At 31.9% G+C, this 20,298-nt stretch overlaps 2 protein-coding genes, 1 long non-coding RNA gene and 1 other non-coding gene across 5 annotated transcripts; 1 reads left to right on the top strand and 3 right to left on the bottom strand.

Annotated features, from left to right (window-relative positions):
- Positions 1-606: 606 nt before the first annotated feature.
- LOC108214611 (uncharacterized) lies at positions 607-4,707 on the bottom strand. The gene is made up of 8 exons (XM_064090409.1): positions 4,530-4,707; positions 4,032-4,257; positions 3,807-3,941; positions 3,291-3,513; positions 2,614-2,800; positions 1,931-2,115; positions 1,323-1,464; positions 607-872 (listed from the first exon to the last, which is right to left on the bottom strand). The coding sequence occupies exons 1-8, from the start codon at positions 4,624-4,626 to the stop codon at positions 748-750; spliced, it is 1,320 nt and encodes a 439-aa protein (XP_063946479.1). The 5' UTR covers positions 4,627-4,707; the 3' UTR covers positions 607-747.
- Positions 4,708-8,972: 4,265 nt separating this feature from the next.
- Positions 8,973-13,017, top strand: LOC108215145 (uncharacterized). The gene is made up of 3 exons (XR_010290603.1): positions 8,973-9,123; positions 10,796-12,414; positions 12,587-13,017. It is a non-coding gene; the product is annotated as an uncharacterized LOC108215145 (long non-coding RNA).
- On the bottom strand, positions 10,234-12,151 carry LOC108215144 (extensin). 2 transcript variants are annotated; one of them, XM_017387508.2, is made up of 3 exons: positions 12,020-12,151; positions 10,752-11,858; positions 10,234-10,649 (listed from the first exon to the last, which is right to left on the bottom strand). In XM_017387508.2, the coding sequence occupies exons 1-3, from the start codon at positions 12,096-12,098 to the stop codon at positions 10,618-10,620; spliced, it is 1,218 nt and encodes a 405-aa protein (XP_017242997.1). In that variant the 5' UTR covers positions 12,099-12,151; the 3' UTR covers positions 10,234-10,617. The 2 variants fall into 2 exon arrangements, with proteins under 2 accessions (XP_017242997.1, XP_017242995.1); XM_017387506.2 differs by having other exon boundaries at positions 10,331-10,649; positions 10,752-11,861; positions 12,020-12,150.
- A 5,027-nt stretch (positions 13,018-18,044) lies between the features above and the next one.
- LOC135151777 (small nucleolar RNA SNORD14) lies at positions 18,045-18,168 on the bottom strand. The gene has a single exon (XR_010290696.1). It is a non-coding gene; the product is annotated as a small nucleolar RNA SNORD14 (small nucleolar RNA).
- Positions 18,169-20,298: the final 2,130 nt, after the last annotated feature.

The following is a 20,298-nucleotide window of genomic DNA, read 5'->3' as shown; positions in this document are numbered from 1 at the left end:
CAAAAATCACTGTTGCATTTCTTTTGGTTGTGTAAATTCTATGTAAATTTCTGAATTTCAAGTCTTCAAGTAATGTGGAAACTTTGCGCAAAAAGGACTGCAAAGCCCCTATTAAATTCCAATAATACAGGGAAACACACATTACTCTGAGATTCTGGCAAGCTAGTAGGGGTGTAATCGAGCCGAGCCGAGCTGAACAGTGCCAGGCTCGGCTCGAGCTCGACCGAAAAGTTCGGGGCTCGAGTTCGAGTTTGACCGAGCCTTTAATTTCAAGTTCGAAGCTCGGCTCGTAAACAGTTCGATAGGCTCGAGTTCGGCTCGAAAGCTTGAATCGAGTCATTAAATATTGACAAAAACTCGAAATATGATCGGTTTGGCTCGAGTTCGATTCGATTAAATATATTTATAAGAAAAAAATTAAAAAATAGTAGAGGCTCGATAAGGCTTGCGAACCTTACGAGCCGAGTAATTTGAAGCTCGAGCTCGGCTCGGCAAAACATCCAAATGGCTCAAGCTCGAGTTCGGCTCGATTATTACCGAATCAAATTCGAATATTTTACGAGCCGAGCTGGAGTAGCTCACGAACAGTTTGGTTTGTTTGCACCCCTACAAGCTAGATTGGAAAATGGCTAAAAAATATGCCACAGCTAAACAAACATTGTAGATACTTCTCTATCATCTCTATTAGCTAAAGATGGAATTTCTGATCAGTACTGGTTAGGGGGGAACAGTAAGAGGCAATTATGCTTAGAGTACTCTAAGCAAGATATTGGTAAGGTAAGCTCCTTCTGGATAAGCGGGGTCAATGGGATGATCACATGCTGCTCCAGCTTGTCGTATAACTGTGATTTTTCTGCCGGACATTGATGCAGCTCCCTGATCAAACAGATTATCTGATTAGCTATACTGTTTATGGCAGACCTGCTGTGCAGTTGTATACATTTATATGCAAAAGAAACATGTGTGTATGTATTTATGATGAATAGAGGCCATTCTTTTATGTAGTTACATCACAAATACAATTTTACATATTGGCATGATAACTGTGTTTTTTTACATACAATTTTCCAATGTTATTGTCATTTGTCTTTAATATAGAGGGAGATGATTATCTAACGACTTTCAAATTTTAAAATGGTGAGCAAGCATCATAATTCATACATGAAATGACCGCTAATTTTTCTGGTCAGAGCAACAGAAGCTTGAAAATATGAAAATTTCCTACCAACCTGAGATTGCGGGCTACAAGGTTGTTACTCTAAAGAACAAATATATAAAACATCTATCATTGCAATTACTGTAAAGGGAGGACTAATAACTACTTGCCTGAAGAACACTGAGGAACTTCCCGCTTTGGGTCATAGCTCCAGAACATGAGCAAGTCATAAGAAGTCCTCCCCTCTTTGTTAATTTCATGGCCAACAAGTTCAAGTTTCTATACATACCGGCTGCACTCTGTAGGACCTGCAGTAATTGGTTAAATGATAAGTAACCTTAAAATAGACAAATAAATTCCAATTTATTCTTTTTATTTAAAACACAGATTTATCCAACTTGCCACTAGCTTGCCTTTTACATAATATTTCGTTATGACCACACAAAAATACACCACAAATGGCAGCCTTGGCATTACAATGTCCCCCAACTAAAATAACAAGGTATTGCCATCAGCTCAACTTGGCAGCATTGCATATGGATGACTAAATGTATATGCATCAATTATATATGCTCGTCGCTATAACCATTAGCTATTAGAGAACATAGTAGGACATAGGAGGACGTTTAATGACTTGATCCATGTCGTTGATTACAAAACAGCAAGATAGCTTAATTTTAATGAGAATGTAACGTATAGCAGGAACATTGTATATGCTTTTTACCAAAGTATTTATAGTACATCTAAGCTAAACAACTCCGATGAATATGCTACCTTCTTTCGAGGGGCCAGTTTGGGGGGATCCATGATAACAATGTCCCATAATTCATTCCTGGAAAGAGCATCCTTCATAAAAAGAGTTGCATCTTGTTTCAAAAATGATATTCGTCTGGTATCCAGATGATTGAGAGCAATATTTTGGTTGGCTAGCTCCAAAGCAGGTGATGAAGAATCAACACCTGTCAAAACATTTATGTGATGACCCTGTATTTCAGAAGTGTGCTGCTACTCATGTGCATAGTGTGAGAATAATCTAGCTCCACATCCTTCTAGCATATAGTTTCTGATATTTAATCACCTCATCCCCTCCTAATTTGAAGAACGAGAAGTTTGATGTCCACGATATCAAAAATATTATATTCATGAGCTGAATCACTTGGAAGGCCTTAAGATAGCAAATTATTTCTCAATATGTCTGCACGTGTGTCAGTGTAAGCACATATGTCCGCAAGTGTAGGCACAAAAGGGATGAAGCATGGGCATATGTGTGTGTGTGTGTGTGTGTGTGTTGGTACTTTCTATTAAATTATTGGTAAGTTGCGCTACTATATCAGAAAGATTCTTACATGTCAGTAAATTTGCTGTATATATACTTCTTCCCTTATTATGTTTCGATTCATGTTAAAAAAATCAACAAGCAATGAAAAAGATATTTAAAGATATGACGACGATGATACCAGTAACACTTGTAGCATTTCCACTGGCTGCATTTAGAGCAAAACCACCTGTATAGCAGCACATATCAAGAACTCTTTGGCCTTCTGAAATGTTACGTATAAACTGGCGGTTTTCACGCTGATCAGCATAAAATCCTGTTTTCTGGCCTTCGAGTGAAATAACATAAGAAATTCCATTCTCTACAACCTGACACAAAGATCTGCATTATTGCTAAATGTAGTTTTTCCTTCAGCATATTATGAATTCTATATATTCAAAACAGGTAATCCTATCTACAAATATTAAAAAACTATGAGAATCTCTTGTCTTCATCTTTATTCTGGCAATCACAAAAGCTTTAGCAGAAGAGAAGGTAATAAAATAAGCATTCAGAGAAGGGAACCAAGTATTTTGGGTCCATTAAATCAAAGGGCAAGCACCAACTTTGTAATGGTTAGGCAATTTCATTTCCCAAATCTTTAATCCTCTAAAAAATTTATGCTATCTCCCTTGGATTGTCTAATTTGGCATGAAGGGTTTATATTATCTTCTGTAGGTCAATTAGATTCAATTAATCGGTTAATTTACCGGTAAACTGTCATCGTCATACAAAATTTCAGTTTGGTCCTACCCTGATGCATCATGATAACCTATCAAAAATATGATTCAGAATTTATAAATATCTTATACATTATACCTTTACACTTTCCGTAGAAGCCGATGGTTGTACTTCCACAAGATTAGATAAATCAATTCCTTCTTCCTTTAATATCTCAGTAGAACGTCTCCAGCATATATTAGTGATGGCATCTAATCTACCAATGCAACCTTCTATCTGTGGCTTATATTTCTCGACCCAAGCTGCTGATGATGCTATAACAGCTACATCTCCAAATATATCAATGATAAGACCTGACAATCTGAGTACAGGAAAGATCACCACAAGAAAGTAACTAGCTAGAGGAACCGAGGAGGAGATAATGAATCTTAATAAAGGATAAGATGAATGATATATTGTGAATCTATGAATAATATATTTCTGACAATTCTTAAGAAACAATCCCCAAGACATGCAACATAGATGTATATCATTTTTTTTATCAACCTGAATTTATACATATAATTAGCCAATGGCCAGAAACTTGTAAATATTTAGAACAATTAGTCATATGGTCATTTCACAATTGTGATTCAAGTGATTGATAGTAAATACCTATCTCCTTCACTGTTGACAAGACGATATGTGTTTGTATTCTTAGAAGGGAGCCCTAAATTCTTGCGTAATTTAACAGCTGCATCAATTCGTCTTTCAACCAGTTTCTCCATGTTCAAGGCACAAAGTGGATCTCTGCACCAATTATAACAACAATTTATTGAGCTTATTTAGTTAAATGATAAATACCAAAACCAAGAATATCCCAAAAATTCATGTACATACCCTATTGCTTCTTCTTCTAGCTGCATGATTCGAACACAGAACATAGAAACTGAATTATACAGCCCCCAACCAATAGGTTTTTCAGTCCCATCAGCCACGAGAACTATGTCACCAGTCTTGGGTGGTGGTCTGCCGATTATCCTATCTACTGCCCCACTATAAACCATTGGACTTCCTTCCCTAAATATTTGGGTTTTCCCTTTCTTAAGGACAACCTTGGCAGTACCTAATATGTGCAGGTCAGATTATTGAATTAGCTTCATTTTGTAGCTCAACTTTGGATTGGCTTTCTCAGCAAAATTTAAGGACAATTTCCTCACAAGCACTTAAATTCAGGAGTTTATCAAATAAATATTCGGTAGAATAACAGGGAAAAGAAGCATGCTTCTGCTCACAATTTAAAAACATATCAAAAGTGAGGGAGAGAGGGAGGGAGGGAGGGAGAGAGACAGAGACAGAGAGGGAGGGAGGAAGAGGGAGGGAGGGAGAGAGAGAGACCCTTGTGGTTGTTAGAAGCGATTTCTTGGAGAGTGGAGGTGGCGGTGGAGGAGGAATGAGAGAAAGACCTGAGCAGAAAACGGCCCGCGACAGCCATTTTTGAACGCCCTCTGGTCTTTCTGTGGATATGGCTGGCAACTCTGCTTCAGTTTAGCCCCGCTTCTTGCTTAATGCTTATAGTACCGGTTTAAACTGGTTGCGGCCCTTGCGGGGGACTATAATTTCTATTGCTCATTTCTCGTCTTCATTTACATATTTCTCAAAATAAGAAAATGTGTTAACATATTAATCCTTCGGTCTCTTATGTCTCTTTTGGAATAAACACGCATATTAATAAAATAGTTAGTTAGATATAATATATCATGTATCATTAATTTGTACATTGATAAGGGTGAAAAGAGTTGAAGTTGAAAAAAATCACAATAAGTATAGGGATTTAGTGCATTAAAAAATAGAATAATGTTGGGTTTCAAAAAAATCATAATTAATATAGAGATAAATTTGTATTGAAAGAAGAGAGGGACAAGTATTTTGAGATAATTTTTTTTTTCAAAAATAACTTATAAACTAGTGAAAAAAGCCGCGCTTCGCGGCGGCGTGATAAATTTTGATATGAATCAATATTATAATAGCATTAAAAATTATTTTGAATCATCTTCTCGTTAAACATATCACTAATAAAAAATATTATAATTGGTATAGAAAATTGTTTAAGTGGTCATCATGTCAAACACAATACTAATAAAAAAATTATTTCGAACCCCATCCCGTCAAAGACAATATTATCCATAATCATTATTTTTATGATAAAATTAAATATTATAATTTATATCAAAATTAATGCGAGATGCTCTCTTGTCAAACACAATACTAATAACAAAGTATTATAATTTAGATATTCGTTTCCTTACTGTCAAACACAATACTAATAAAAATTATTCTAATTATGATAAAATTAGAGATTATAACTGGATAAAAATTATTTTGGACCATGGTCCCTTTATGACGAAAAAATATATTATAACATAGATAAAATTTTATTTTAGCCACTTTATTCTACCCACTTTCCCGTCAAACATAATATTAATAGAAAATTTATTATTATTTAGATAAAAATTAGTTTGGGCCGCCTCCCGTGCCCGTCAAACACAATACTAATCAAGAATCATTTGCATTATCATAAAATCAATATATGATTCCTATTTTATATATCTTATTTTATTTGTTAATTATTTTTATTTTATGTTTCCTATTTATTAGTTAAAAATTAATATTCTTTATAGTTCTATTTTTTTTGCTATTAGTTTTTTAATGATTATCATCTTTACAATCCTTTATTTTCTATTTGAAATTTAAAACAATTATAAAACTAAATCGAAAATAAAAATTATACGTATTTCCTTACAAATCTTAAATATAAATTTTATTTTATCTATGATTGTTAGTTTAAATAAATATAATTTTTTTTCCTTTTAGGATTCCTAAATAAGAAAAGAACTGTAATTGTATTAACTTTTGGAATCCTTGAACTTGATTTTTTAAATTATAATTATATTTTCTATCTCAAATTTAATAAAAGTATAAGAAAAGAATTTTCTTATTTTTAGAATCCAATAAAAAAAGAATTGTATTATCTTTAATATAATTGAACTTGATTTTTTGAATTATAATTTTACTTTCTATTCAAAATTCAAGAAAATTATACGACTGAATCCAACTTTTATTGAGATTGGTTGTAAGTTATGTATGCATACTATTTGAATGAGGTTGCGACGATTTCAAAGATGTTTTCATGATAGAGTTGCTATCTTATTGATCTTTTTGGAACGACGTAAGCCGCTACGAAGAGACAATTTGATATTCGGGAAGATGCTGATTTTTATTTTTTAGATATATGATTTGAGAAAAACTAATAAAATAAGATTATAAAATTTATAATTTTTAAAAATAAGAATTTTTTTAATTATATTTGTTAAATAATTGTTATTTTGAATAAATAGGATCCTACTATTTTATGATTTTTAAATAAATAAGGAATTGTACTATCATTGCAATCCTTTTATCTATACAATACTTGAACCTGATTTTTAGATTATAATCATATTTTCTATATTCTTAATTCTATTTTCTACTCTAAATTTAAGAAAATTATTTATATATATAATTTGAATAGAAATAATAAAATAAGACTATAATTTTATAACTTTCGAAAATAAGAATTATGTTTTTATTGTATTTTTTCAATGATTGTTATATTAAATAAATAAAATCATACTCTTTTTACGAATCTTGAATAAGAAAAAGAATTGTATTTCCTTTGCGACCCTTGAACCTTATTTTTAATTTTATTTTTCATTCAAAATTTAAGAAAATTATTTGTTAGATATATGATTTGAAATTTTTTAATAAAATAAGACTATAAGTTTTATAACTTTTGAAAATAATAATTGTATTTTTCAACCTGATTTTTAAGTTATAATTTTATTTTCAATTTGAAATTTAATTAAGAAAATGAAAAGACTAAATTCAATAATTCTAGACACGTTGAGTTAATAAATTTTATGATTCGAACATATCATGTTCTCTAATTTATTATTTGTGTCTACTATTTAGACTCTTAAACATAGTTGAGTATTAGATTATTCTTCTATATATCTTATCAAAAATAAAATTTTATAATATAAATTTCGAATATATCTTCGATATATCTTATAGAAAATAAGAATTGTACATATTACCTTAAAAATCTTAAATATAAATTATATTTTACCTATTATTGTTAGTTTGAATAAATATAATCCTACTCCTTTTAGTATTCCTAAATAATAGAAGAATTGTATTACGTTTAGAATCCAAAAATCTTAAATATAAATTATAATTTATCTATTATTGTTAGTTTGAATATATATAATCCTACTCCTTTTAGTATTCCTAAATAATAAAAGAATTGTATTATACTTTTGGAATCCAAAAAGAAAAAAAATAGTATGGACGCTTGGAATCCTTGAACCTGATTTTTTAAATATAATCCTATTTCTTTTAGGATTACTAAATAAGAAAAGAATTGTATCATTTTTAGAATTCAATAACAAATACTAAATAAAAAAGAAAAGAATTGTATCATCTTTAGAATTCAATAAGAAAAGAATTGTATTACCTTTAGAATTCTTGAACCTGATTTTTTGAATTATAACTATATTTTCTATCTGAAATTCAAGAAAATTTAGAGGACTGAATCGAACAATCCTAGAGACGCCCGCATCCTCCTTTATATATATACTAGCTTATAGCCCGTGCAAGGCACGGGAGCTTTTTAATTATTTATAAATTTTTTAAATATATTTTAAATGATGTGAAAAAATTTAATTTATAAATAATAAATTAAAATTGTATGTATCATGCCAAAGTATTAAATTCTTATCAATTTTTGAATTATTTTAAGTAAAATATGTGATGCCAACTCCTATTAGATTATATTTATAAATGTATTTTATATTAGAATTATTATGTGATTAAAATATTTTTTTAAAATTTTTTATGATTCGAGATTAAAATTGATAAACACAGTTTGTTTTGAATTAAGACGATGAATCATAAACATGCAATAAGATGGTAGAATTTGTTTTGGATTAAGAAAAAGTTTTTGTATTCGTTTCTCATTTAAATCGGGCTTATTAATTTTAAAATATATTAGATAAAAATAATTTTGTGACGGCGCGATTTATATGATTCTACAAATAAAATTGGTAGAAAATATTTATTTTCGATTAAAAAAATCATAAACAGGTGAAATATAGAATTTGTTTTGGATTCAGAAAAAGAATTATAAACATGCAAGTAGATATCAGCTGTCTTATGGAACGGAAGTTAATTTTGTTCTAATCTAACGGTGCTTATTTGTTCAATATACGATCCGATGGATAAATCTAATTTTGTGACGTGCGATTTATACGATTCTACAATTAAAATTTGTAGGAAATATTTTTTTTTGTATTAAAAAAAATCAAAACACATGAAAGACGGAATTTGTTTTGGATTCAGAAAAGGAATTATCAACATGCAAGTAGATGTCAGTTTCCTTATAGAACAGAATTTAATTTTGTTCTAATCTAACGGTGCTTATTTGTTCAATATAATATCCAACGGATGATAAGCTTTTGAACCATAAGACCATGCGACCAAATTATCTCCCTTACGCTTATTATATATAAGTATGTAATATATTGATTGATTGAGACAGAGGGAGTATTTTCAAATGGAGTTTTTTTTTAATAAAGACATTTTATTCAGTTTAAATTCCATTTTCTTGAAAAGATTATTACTATTTCTTTATAAAAATAATGAAGTGTCCTTATAAAATTTAAAATATAAAAATATATTTAAAAAAATTAACATCTTTTCACCAACATAAATTTCATGAAATTACATAAGTAAACCAAAACAAAGTGCGCCGGCGCTTCTCCGGATTAATCAGGCAAGCCGAAACCGGGCACGCAAGTAGCCCTAATAGTGCAGGCAAGTAGCGCTACTTGTGAACAATTCCATGACGGTGAAGAAATCAACACCGTGGACAACTAGTGCTTCATAGCCACAGGTAAGTTCTTTCCCCCCTCCACCATAATTTCCTGAAATTTTTTCTTTTGCATTATATTGTTTTCATCTGAATATCTTAATTTTATAGTTGACTGAGTGATTATGTATTCTTTGTTGAAGATTCTAATGCTTCTTTGAGATTCTTGATGGCCCAACAATTTCATTTTATAATCATTTGTAGATTCAATAATGTCCTATGTTCTCCACAGATTTCCTACCTAAAACTTTTCTGAATTCCTTAGTTGTATGATATGATTGGGGTAAAAATGCCATCTTTGTCAAGTATTGTGATTTTTTTGTAGATTAAGACAAATTTAAGAATCGATTCTAAGCATAATGTTGCAAATTTAATAATCGTATAAAACTGCTACAAAACTATGTAACATATAAAGAGTCGACATTTTAGCACAACCTATGCATCATGCTTCTTGATTTAGTACTTCCTAGAAGTTGGAAAAGAAACCCAAAAAATTGATGAAATTGTTAGTTTGAACACATTGATCCTTTATTCCTGTTAGTTGCTAAGAGCGCATTAATTACATACATTAAACACATTTGATTTACAAAGAGAAGAAGTACTTATGATGTAACAAACAAAACTATAGGTAGAACCTCGTCTGTTAGCCTGTTTTCCTTATGAATTACATCAGAAATTTAGCTGAGTTTTTAAATTTTCGACTCCTGAATGATTTGGAGCTGCTGATTCTTTTACTGCTATATAAAAAACAAGCCAAAGGCACCCACTTGAGTATAAAATTTAAATGCTAATCGAACAGAAGATACCTAGAGAAAACATCGAAAACTAAGAGGGGGCTTGTTAATTTTTTTTGAATGCTAAGTTTTCTAGGGATGAACATGAGGGAGGGGCTCTAGTTTGTTATGCATCTTGCAAAGGAAAGACAAAAGTCTTTTTTATCTCAGTGTTGTTGTTTTGCAACTTGCATGCTTATTAAAATTTTATATAATAGTGATATGTTTTTAACAGATGCGAATCAAGATCATATATAATATATATCGTAACATAGGCGTAGTTAAGAGGATAAATTATCAAACAGATTAGCTGAACTTACTATTATATATGCTAAGATCTAAACATCATCAGAAGTATATCTAAAGCTCATTACTTCAGTTTACTGAAAAGTAATATAAGTTATAACATTATATAATATTTTCATTACATTGCAGACTTGCAGTTTATAGCCTGCTCTTGGAAGAAGGATTTCCAAATTCCATTGCATAAAAGCCTAATCCACATTACTAATTACAAAATCCATCGGAAGTGAAGTTGTAATCTTCTTAAATGAATTACAAAATTCTTGATAGGTGAACAATGCAGTGGCTCTTAGAAAAGCATCGTTTTCTACTGGGATTTACTTGATATTTATGCTCTATGCTTATTAGCTTGAGAAAGTGAGAAGGAAAAATAAGAAGAAAACTGTTATTTTGTGATCTCTAGATGATGACATTATATGATGTACATATATATCCTCTATTATCAGAAATAGGTGAAATGGCAACCATCATAACCTGCAACAGGATGAACGAAGAATTTAATTATTAACACAGTCACGCAAATGCGCACATAGATATAATTACTACATTGTATATCAAATACTGAAGGTCACTTACTGGGATCTACAGTGACCAAAATTGCTGTTCCTCCAAAATTACAGGTGCCTCCAGCTACTTTAGATCTTTGCCAATAGCTATTGAAAGCATAAGAAGCATGAGCCAGCAGTGTGTTGGGCTGAAAGCATGACCCACTGGGCTGAAGTGAATCACAGTCTGCACCTGATCCACAAGCATAGTTCATAGCTTCTTCTATAATTGGGTCAGGTACTGCTGGTTTTGCAACGCACCAAAGGGCCGTGCTTGACGCACTACGGTGAGGAGGCGGCTGAGGATACACGACGGGAGGTTGGAATATAGGTGGGCTTGGGATAGATATGTCAGGAGATGGAATATTTGAAGGTGGGCTAGTTCCAGAACTTGGTGGGCTGGGCTCATAATATGGTGGATTCAAACCTGGCTCTGTCGGGCTTGGAATGTCGACAGGGGGTTCGGGTGTGTACCCTGTTGGACTCGGGATATTACTGGAGGGGCTTGGGATGTAAGTTGATGGGCTTGGATACGTTACATCAGGGCTTGGGATGTAAGTTGACGGACTTGGATTTGTGACATCGGGGCTTGGGATGTAAATTGACGGGCTCGGATTTGTTATGTCAGGGCTAGGGATATATATTGATGGGCTTGGATTTGTGACATCTGGGCTAGGAATGTAAATTGATGGGCTTGGAGTTGTGACGTCTGGGCTGGGGATGTAAATTGACGGGCTTGGATTTGTGACATCTGGGCTTTGTGGAGGATTTGTTATGGGCAACATTGGAGGAGAAATATCAGGTGGTGGTGGTGGTGAGGATGAAATTGTGGGGGAAGGTTCTCCTTCTGTTGGTGGAGCTGGGGAAGAAGGCGTGTTACTTCCTGCAGGGACTGGGAATGCGGAGGAAGGTGGTGGTAGTGAGGTGGAAGGAGGGTTTTCACAAACTGGCGGTGTATTTTCTGGCAATGGCATTGGTGAAAGAGACTCAAAGGGTGGAAGAGAGAATGGTGAGTTTACACCATAAGGTTCAGTGTTTGTTGAATCCACGTCTAAGTGCTCCACTACTTTTAGATTTTTGGGTGATAGGTATCTTGAAGTAGTGAGAGGTCTGTATAAATGTCTCGTCTTTCTTGCATCTGCTAAACAATTATATGAACATTGTTTGTGAGTGATACACGAGTTTACATTGAATTAGCGAGCCTCTCTATAAGAATAGGTAGAGGGATTTATATTTACTTGTCAGGTATAAAAAGACTGCAAATTGCAGCAACATATACAACATAAAGAAAAGGATTACCACAAGTGAAGAGAGTAGTAAGACAGAGGCAGAGGACTGGAATGCATACTCCAATATGATGTAATCTTCTTATTTCCATGATCAGGATGATTCCGAAAGCTAATGATCAGTCTGCAACACCACACTACAACCCTGGTGATTGAGACAACATAGGGGGTTTATATAATGCAGGATATATATAGAATACAATTATTAGGTACAGGAAAGATGGTCAGATAACATGATTCTTAAACACTTCACTTTACACTTGGTGGTACTAAAGATATCAGATGTGTGCATGAAGAAATGTTAAAGACAGAAAAAAAAGATTGTGCGATATGAGCCCAATTTTATGGGCTTGCTGTGTTTGTAGTAGAGGCATATATGCTTGCTTGACACTGGAAATATACCAAAAGGTTGAGCTTTTGTCCCCTTTTTCTTATTTTGGTTGGTTTTGCTTGCTTTTTACTCAAAGTTCTTATTAGTTTCAGTTGTTGTGTGAATCTGTCTGAAGGGGGTACTTTGATCATACTTGCTTTACAGTTTGCAATTAAAAAAACAACCCAGGTTTTTTTTTTTACTTTTCAGGTCTGATAATCTTAGGAGAAGCGAACAAAGCTAAAACGGATTACCTCCATTTTTGAGCCTCTGTTCTGCGCTTGATGGTACGTTCATTCCGCATTTGGTACGAGATTGAAATTGCAGCAGATTCTACAAGCTGGTAATCATCAAACCATTGAGCCTAGAAGATTATACCATAAAGTTTACATGCATGTCTTCGATATGGAAGAGCTTACAAATATGAGGTTTTGAATGGTGATTAGTTATTAAACTAATTACAATGATTGACTTAAATGGAAGTCCTTTTCTGAGAAAAGGCTGAATTGCTTAATGATGTTCCAAAATCCAGAACCTCCATCTAAACAACAATTGTATTTTATTTGTCCTATAATTTTTTCTGATAATGTACAATGTATTTGTTATTATTAAAACAACTGAGTATAAGTAGTGGATGCTGATCTCAGGAATCACAAGCTAAAGCATTTTGAAACTAAATTTTTTTGGTGATGTTTTAATTGTAAAATCCAGTGCGTAAAAATATGATCATTAGGTTAAAATTCTTGGTTATAATTATACCGGCTGCCGTCATGCTGTCTTCTATGCTAAAATTTTAAAGACTTGTAGTAAAATCCAATGTTATTTGTTATCATATTTTATTTATAATAATTTCAACTGACAATAAATTACTATTTTATTATAATTGAAATCCTCAACTAAAAGAGTGTAGATGATATACTTGGATATAAAATTCATCAAAAAATGCTGAAAATTTAATCACTCTAACATTACAAAATCCTTAACCACAATGTAGCAAAACTTAAATTCATTGAAATAATATAATTTATTTATAATATCTTAAAATGAAAATAAATAAATTTTTTTAAAATATATCTGATCATTGTCAGTACCCTCCTATTTACTCTTTATTTGAGTGATTTTCTTGATTTTTTCAAAATCCAGGCTGAATTCGAAGGGATAAGACATTGTTCCACTAATTTTATTCATACAAAACCCCATGGTACCCCAAAATTTGTTGTTTGATTTAACGTTTTCCTGTTAGAATTGCTCGCTATCTCTGCTTTGCTCTCTTAAGGTATACAGTTAAGTTAACCGACAGCTAGTGTATTAACTCTGTGACTCTGTCTCTGCTGCATGCAGCTTCTTCTTGAATCATTTGGCAGTTTCTATATATGTAAATCTTACATAAACCCACCCAATTTGGGATACAATAAACTCTTATCGAAATTTTTTATTAGCATGACTAAAATTCAACTAGTCCAATAGCCTGAATCTTAGTTGCAGTTATACTTATTGTAACTGTTATATTGCTATTTCTCCAGCTGCTTGTTTTTTCAGCGCACCTCAGTTTACACTGCACAAATATACACTCACAAGTCACATAAATTTACAATACGATAATTAAAAGGCTGCTTGGAGTGTCGAAAAACTTACGTATTGCAGTCGAAACTGCGATAACCCGAGTAAATAAAAGGGAGGCCGCATTTCTCCTGAAGAGCATCAAGGTTTGCTATATTAACAGATACATCTGGGAGTTGAGCACGTCGCTGGACGCAAGAGCAGAGCTGCCTCCTTTCACTTGTAGTTCTGGCTGATTTCACCAGTGTTCTATACGCCATGCAGCACTCGCTGGGCGGGTCTCCCAGTTGGGGCTTTGTGATAAATGGGCGACACATAGCTGAGGCTTGCTTTCTCAGGGATCCATCACAATCGAAGCTGCTCGTCTCCGCGGCTACTGACACTACCAACGTCATCACCAGCAAGTAAGTAATCCTTGCCATTCTGCCTCTGTCGATTTCTACTTGATGTTTCCGAAGATATATGAGCAAGGTTTGATCATTTGTGCTATACCACATCAGGTATTTAAAGGCAAGTTAGGAAAGCTGGGGGACTCCTTTGGTAATGTTTTTTATTGCTAAAATAGAACTTCAACTTCAATGCTAGATGCATTTTGCATCCAAATAATTCCAAATTTAAGTAAATTTAGTACTTGTCTCCTAAACTTTATTGGAAAATGCTAGATGCACATAATTTGGTACAAAAATATTCACATGATAAGTATGTGTCAACTTTTAATTGGAATAGCCCCCTGTATATGCATAAATAGCACCAATTAAAACTTCTCACCTCAGTTGCCACGTCATATGTGCAAAATTCTGTACCCAATATTGTGCATGTCAACTTTATTTAAAGCTCACCACCGTACATACCAATTATAGTTAGTTGATGATGTGGCATGGATGCATAAATGTATCTTTGGTTTCAAATTTAGAACCAAGGATTCATATATGCATATTTGCATCCAAATATAGAACCTCATTGGAGTTGAGATTTTTAATATATGATTTCAAATTACAGAAATGGCACCACTTATAACATTGCATTGGACTTGCTCTTAGAGCATCTCCAATGGGCTCCTCAAACAAGCTCTTAACTCTAAATTTTAGGAGGATATGAAAAATTAGAGCTCCAATGGACTCCTATTAGCTCTTTAAATATGTAAGAGCTTCCTCTCTCTCCTTTTTTTTAAAGAGCATCTAGGTGCTCCTAACTTATTTTCATTGAATAAAATAATCACTTCATTCTATTTCTATTCACTTCTCTTTAATTCTCCCTCAAACTTTTCTCTTAAATAATAATAAAATATGAGTTAAGAGCAAGTATAAAGAGCATGGTTGGAGTTGTCACGATATTCAATGTATTAACTTACTAGGAGTCATATATTATATTATTTTTTAAAGAAGGATTTAAGAGTACCATTAGAGATGCTCTTAGAATGTTAAGTTCTATAAATTATGCTATATTATAAAAATAGCACCTCATATAGCATTGCGTTGCACTTGCTCTTATAAATACTTCTTGATTTTTTACACAAATGGTACGAATAAGTGCTTCAAATTTATAAACCCGGAAGCCGAGCATTTGAGCCTGACTTTTGAGTCAGGCCAAACAGCCGTGATAATACACAAAATTAATTATTTGTGTGGTTAACTATTCACTTTTTCCGGTGAAATACCAGAGGGTGATCCAAAAATTTCATGCATGTCCTTCTAATTTGATGTATATATTTCTGGTTGCTGTTAAAAATTAGGTGGATGTATATATTGAGCTTGAAAGTTGTGAAAGAAACTAAGGTGCTTGTTTTCTGTCGGTGGTGCTTACATAATTTTATGCAAAATTTTAGATCTAAAAATGAAAATCCAAAAATGCTGTTAGTGCTCAAGGCTGAACCATTCCCATAGCAGCATGTCTGTGTTACCGACAAATCCAAATCTCAACTTATCTTGTTAACCTTAAGAGAACTATCCCTCTCCTCCCCACTTAAGGTTTTGATTCACTTCTTATATTGATTTTACACAGCAGTTTCATTTCTTAATCAACATGAACAAAAGAACTTAAAATAAAATCCAATTGATTTCTTCTTTCTTTTTCCTAACTAATATGACTTATAGCCTTATAATTTGAATATATATTGTAAGATATTCTCAAAATGAGCCAAAGTCAAACTCAGACTCGAGCAACAGAGTATATATCCTTAACCACTTGGATTATCCAGTCATTCTCAATTGATTTCTTTCCTAAATTAAACTATCACGCTAGGCGCTAGCTAAATCTTTCTTTTACAACATTTTTCTTCATTGTGCTCGCATTATTAGTTTATTACATGTAAAAATATTCACCGCCAAAAAAACTTGTGAACGATAATTCTTACCTTTAGTGCATCTCCAACGAGACTCTTAAATCCCTCTTTAAAATATAATATAATATTTGGCTCCTAGTAAATTAAGACATTGAAAAAGATTTCATCTCCAATACTACTCTATATACTTACTCTTTATTCATATTTTATTCATATAAATGAGAAAGAAATGTAAAAAGAGAGAAATGTTGGTGGTAAAATTGGAGGGAAAATAATATTATATTCATAAAAAAAATGTTAAGAGTCCTACATGCTATTTAAAAAAGAGAAGAGATGTTGAATTCTTAAATTTTTAAAGAGAGCCCGTTGGAGCTCTATTTCTTGTCTTGTTCTTTAAATTTGAAGTTCAGAGCTCATTTAGAGAGTCCCTTAAAGATGTTCTTAGATATTATAACACGGGTGACTTATCCCTAATCACTGAATCAGGCTTATGGTTGATCGAATAGGAATAAATTGGCTTGTGTTTGAATACGAGGAATGAGTATGCTAACGAATACCTATGGCTGATTGAGTGAATGGAATAAGTATTCAAAATTGTCTCAATTTTCTTTTATTGTCATTGACTTTAAAAAATTATTATTATTATTGAGTTTTAAAAAAAAATATTATTATTATTAATGTGAGTGGAAATAACCAACAAATTACATATTATCAACTATCAAGCAAAAGTTTTTATAAAAATTGACAACAATTTTTGTATACCTTTCTAGATAAAATATATGGCAGTGGAACAATAGTTTGAAGGGGCAAACAACGCTTGAGACAAGTGTTAATTGCCTAAATTCTTTTGCTTGTGAAAGCACCCGTTTGCAATACTATTTATATTTGTTAAAGAGGGGATCATCTCGGACCAACATTCTTAAAGATACTTGAATTTTTCATTATTTACCGAATGTTAGAAAGCCGTCTCAGAAGCTACAGTATATTCTTCAATAGGAGCATTTTAAATTAACTTTCAACATGTAACATAGTAAAAACTTAAGGTGATTTAAGATCATAATCAACGGGGTACTACTTATTTAAAACAAGCAAAACTCATAAAAGTTCATTCCAATTGTCTACCATCAAATTTATCAATCATATTTCTCCCATTGTATTTTCTACTTCTCCCATGTTCATTCTATTTCTCTAACTTCAATCATAAAAAATACTTCTTCATGAGTTCATTGACTTAAGGCACGCACTTTAAAGTCCATTAACCGCATGATTACATTACTTATTTTTGAAATTTTATTTTTGCAAATAAAAATTTAAATATGAAATTTTCATTTACAAAAACAAATTTGAAAAAATAAATTTCAAAACTATACGGTCAATGCATCTTAAGTTATGTGCTCAAAATCAACTAGCTTATATGATTGATTTGGGATGGAGGGAGTACAAAACTCATTCTCATTTCTTTACACTTTTGTTACATTGATCTACATACATTTTAATACATAAATAAAACATCTTAACATAGTTCTGCAAAAGAATTTTAAAAATCTTCTTTCCTGGATAAAAATCTAGATATTAAAAAAAAATTCAGAAAAAAGAAAATCAAAATAATTTATGGAACTAGACACAAAATCCTCCTGATCCCAGTGTTCAAGGAGTCTAGTATAATCAGGAGACAGGAGTCCATCTTATTAACGTTTTGCTGACAAAAAAATACTGTGAATGATAGGAAGATCGCAAAAATATCGCAAACATATTATTATTAATAACCACTTGTTACGAAGTATAAATAGAATTTAAACATAAAAAAATTTGTAGAGGGGGTAAAAGAGCTTCAGACATCCAAGGAAGGAAAGAGCAGCATTATCTCTCAAGCCCGGCGAAAGGCGAAAGATCTTAGTCGGCCACTGCGAATGTCTCTGAGAAACAAGCCTTACTTTCATCATCATCAGCTCACCCGACAAATTCAATCATACTTATTTTAACTAATTATAAATACAATTAAGCAAGCCCGTGGAGAATAAAATGTAAAACACATATCGAAACATAAAATTGTTGTATATGTGATAGATATAGGAACATCTGAATGCTCAAACCCCAATTATAAAGGGCAGCGCCAGAATCTCAGTCCCCGAAACTTATCGGCAACGTACAGCACTGTATACACTATTGATATTAAGTGCATCAGCGACTCTAAATTGTTGCCTTGTTTCAAATCTTTCAATTTAAATTCATCAACAGAACAACTAAAAACTGTAAATAAATATATTTGAGAAATCGATCAGAGAGGACGAGGTGCCGCTAGTGGCTGAGTTGGAATGTGATTTTACTCGAATGGAGATCGAAATATATAGTGGTGGAGATTGGGAGCCCTAATGGTTTTGGGCCACACTTAATTACTCAAATACCCTTATTATGGGCCGCGCCTTGTCCACAATTGTTGATAGAGCCAAGCCCAAATGTGTTGGTCCAGCATTATAGCCGAATTGCGCTCGTATACTCCAAGTTTGAAACATCGTCAATATTTTCAAATTTGTAAAACATTTTTTTATAGTTCATGTCCTAGTATTGTACATTTGGAATAAAGTTTTCTTACTTAAATATTACAATTCTTAAAAATATGGACACAATTTCATCATTATACACCTACGTCCACTTGTATATAATTTTTTTCATTACTTGACACGTATTTTAGGATTTTCAATAAAATATAATTTTATAATTTATATCTAATTTTTTATTTCAAAATAGAAATTCAAGTAGTAAATTATATTCAAGAAAAAAAGTTAAAACAATTTATATAACTAAGAATTTTAAAATACATGTAAAGTTTTCTATACTAAACATATACGATATACCCGTATTGAAGAAAAATATGACAAAAGAAAACATAGTAGTAGATGATAGATTTAACGGAACAACTAGAAGGGTTCTTTGAATTGGATATTGATCCTTGACAAACACCTATCGAAAACAAACTATACCGCAAAATATTGAGTGTCTAAATCGGGCTGATGATTTAGAATCTGGTTTACTCCATTAATATCAGATGCGGCAATCATTTTGTTTCGTATACTTTCATTTCGTGTACTTGAAGGTGAAATCTGTATGTGCCCGTTATTAACTTCGTGTGCCTAATTTGAAATCCGTATCCGATCCGAAACGTTTCGTGTATTTTTCGTGCACTTTTCGTGTATATTATATGTAAAAATATTAATATAATTTTAATCAAAAATTAGTTTTGTTATATAATTTTCTATATAAATTTACTAAATATGAATAATATATTTATGTTTGCATACAATTCTCTACAAATTTGTTAATGTATCTCTAATATATATCTACATATACATATAAATATATATATATATATATATATATATATATATATATATATATATAATGGGATAAGTTCTATGGAGACCACTTTTTCATTGGAGACTTGGAGACCACTTATGTACAGCAACTAAAATACTCCATAAAAACATTGCAAAACGTATTATTTTCGAATCATGTTCTACAAATATCATTATTTTATTGACAATCTTGCAAATTTTATACATTTGGCAAATAAAACATTAAAAAACATATTATATTACAAAACTATGTTTAGTGTGCAGAACATTTGTTGATCTTGCAGAACATACATGTTCTGCTTGTTTAGCATAAATAATTTTCAACATCTTCAATGTAATAGTGATATTTGTAGAATGTACTTCGCAAAATAATAAATTTTGTAGTGTTTTAATTGCAAAATATAAGTGGTCTCCAAGGTCTCCAATGAAATGGTGGTCTCCATAGAACTTTTCTCTATATATATATATATATATATATATATATATATCTTACACAATTATATATTTAAAGTATTATATCATTAAAAATTATGTACAAATATTACGTGTACTTTCGTGTATTTCGCGTACCCAAAATGAAAACTCATATCCGACATGAAATCAACCGTGTAATTTCATGTTCGTGTATCAAAAATCAAAATCCATATCTATTTTTTTCGTGTCGTTTCGTTTCATGTTAGCGTGTTACATGTTAAATTGACAAGCCTAATTAACATGCAATACTCAAA

This window comes from Daucus carota, chromosome 3 (genome assembly GCF_001625215.2).
Source record: "Daucus carota subsp. sativus chromosome 3, DH1 v3.0, whole genome shotgun sequence".
Lineage (NCBI taxonomy): Eukaryota > Viridiplantae > Streptophyta > Magnoliopsida > Apiales > Apiaceae > Daucus > Daucus carota.
Note: the sequence above shows the minus strand (reverse complement) of the source record. Positions and strands in the feature narration are given on the sequence as shown.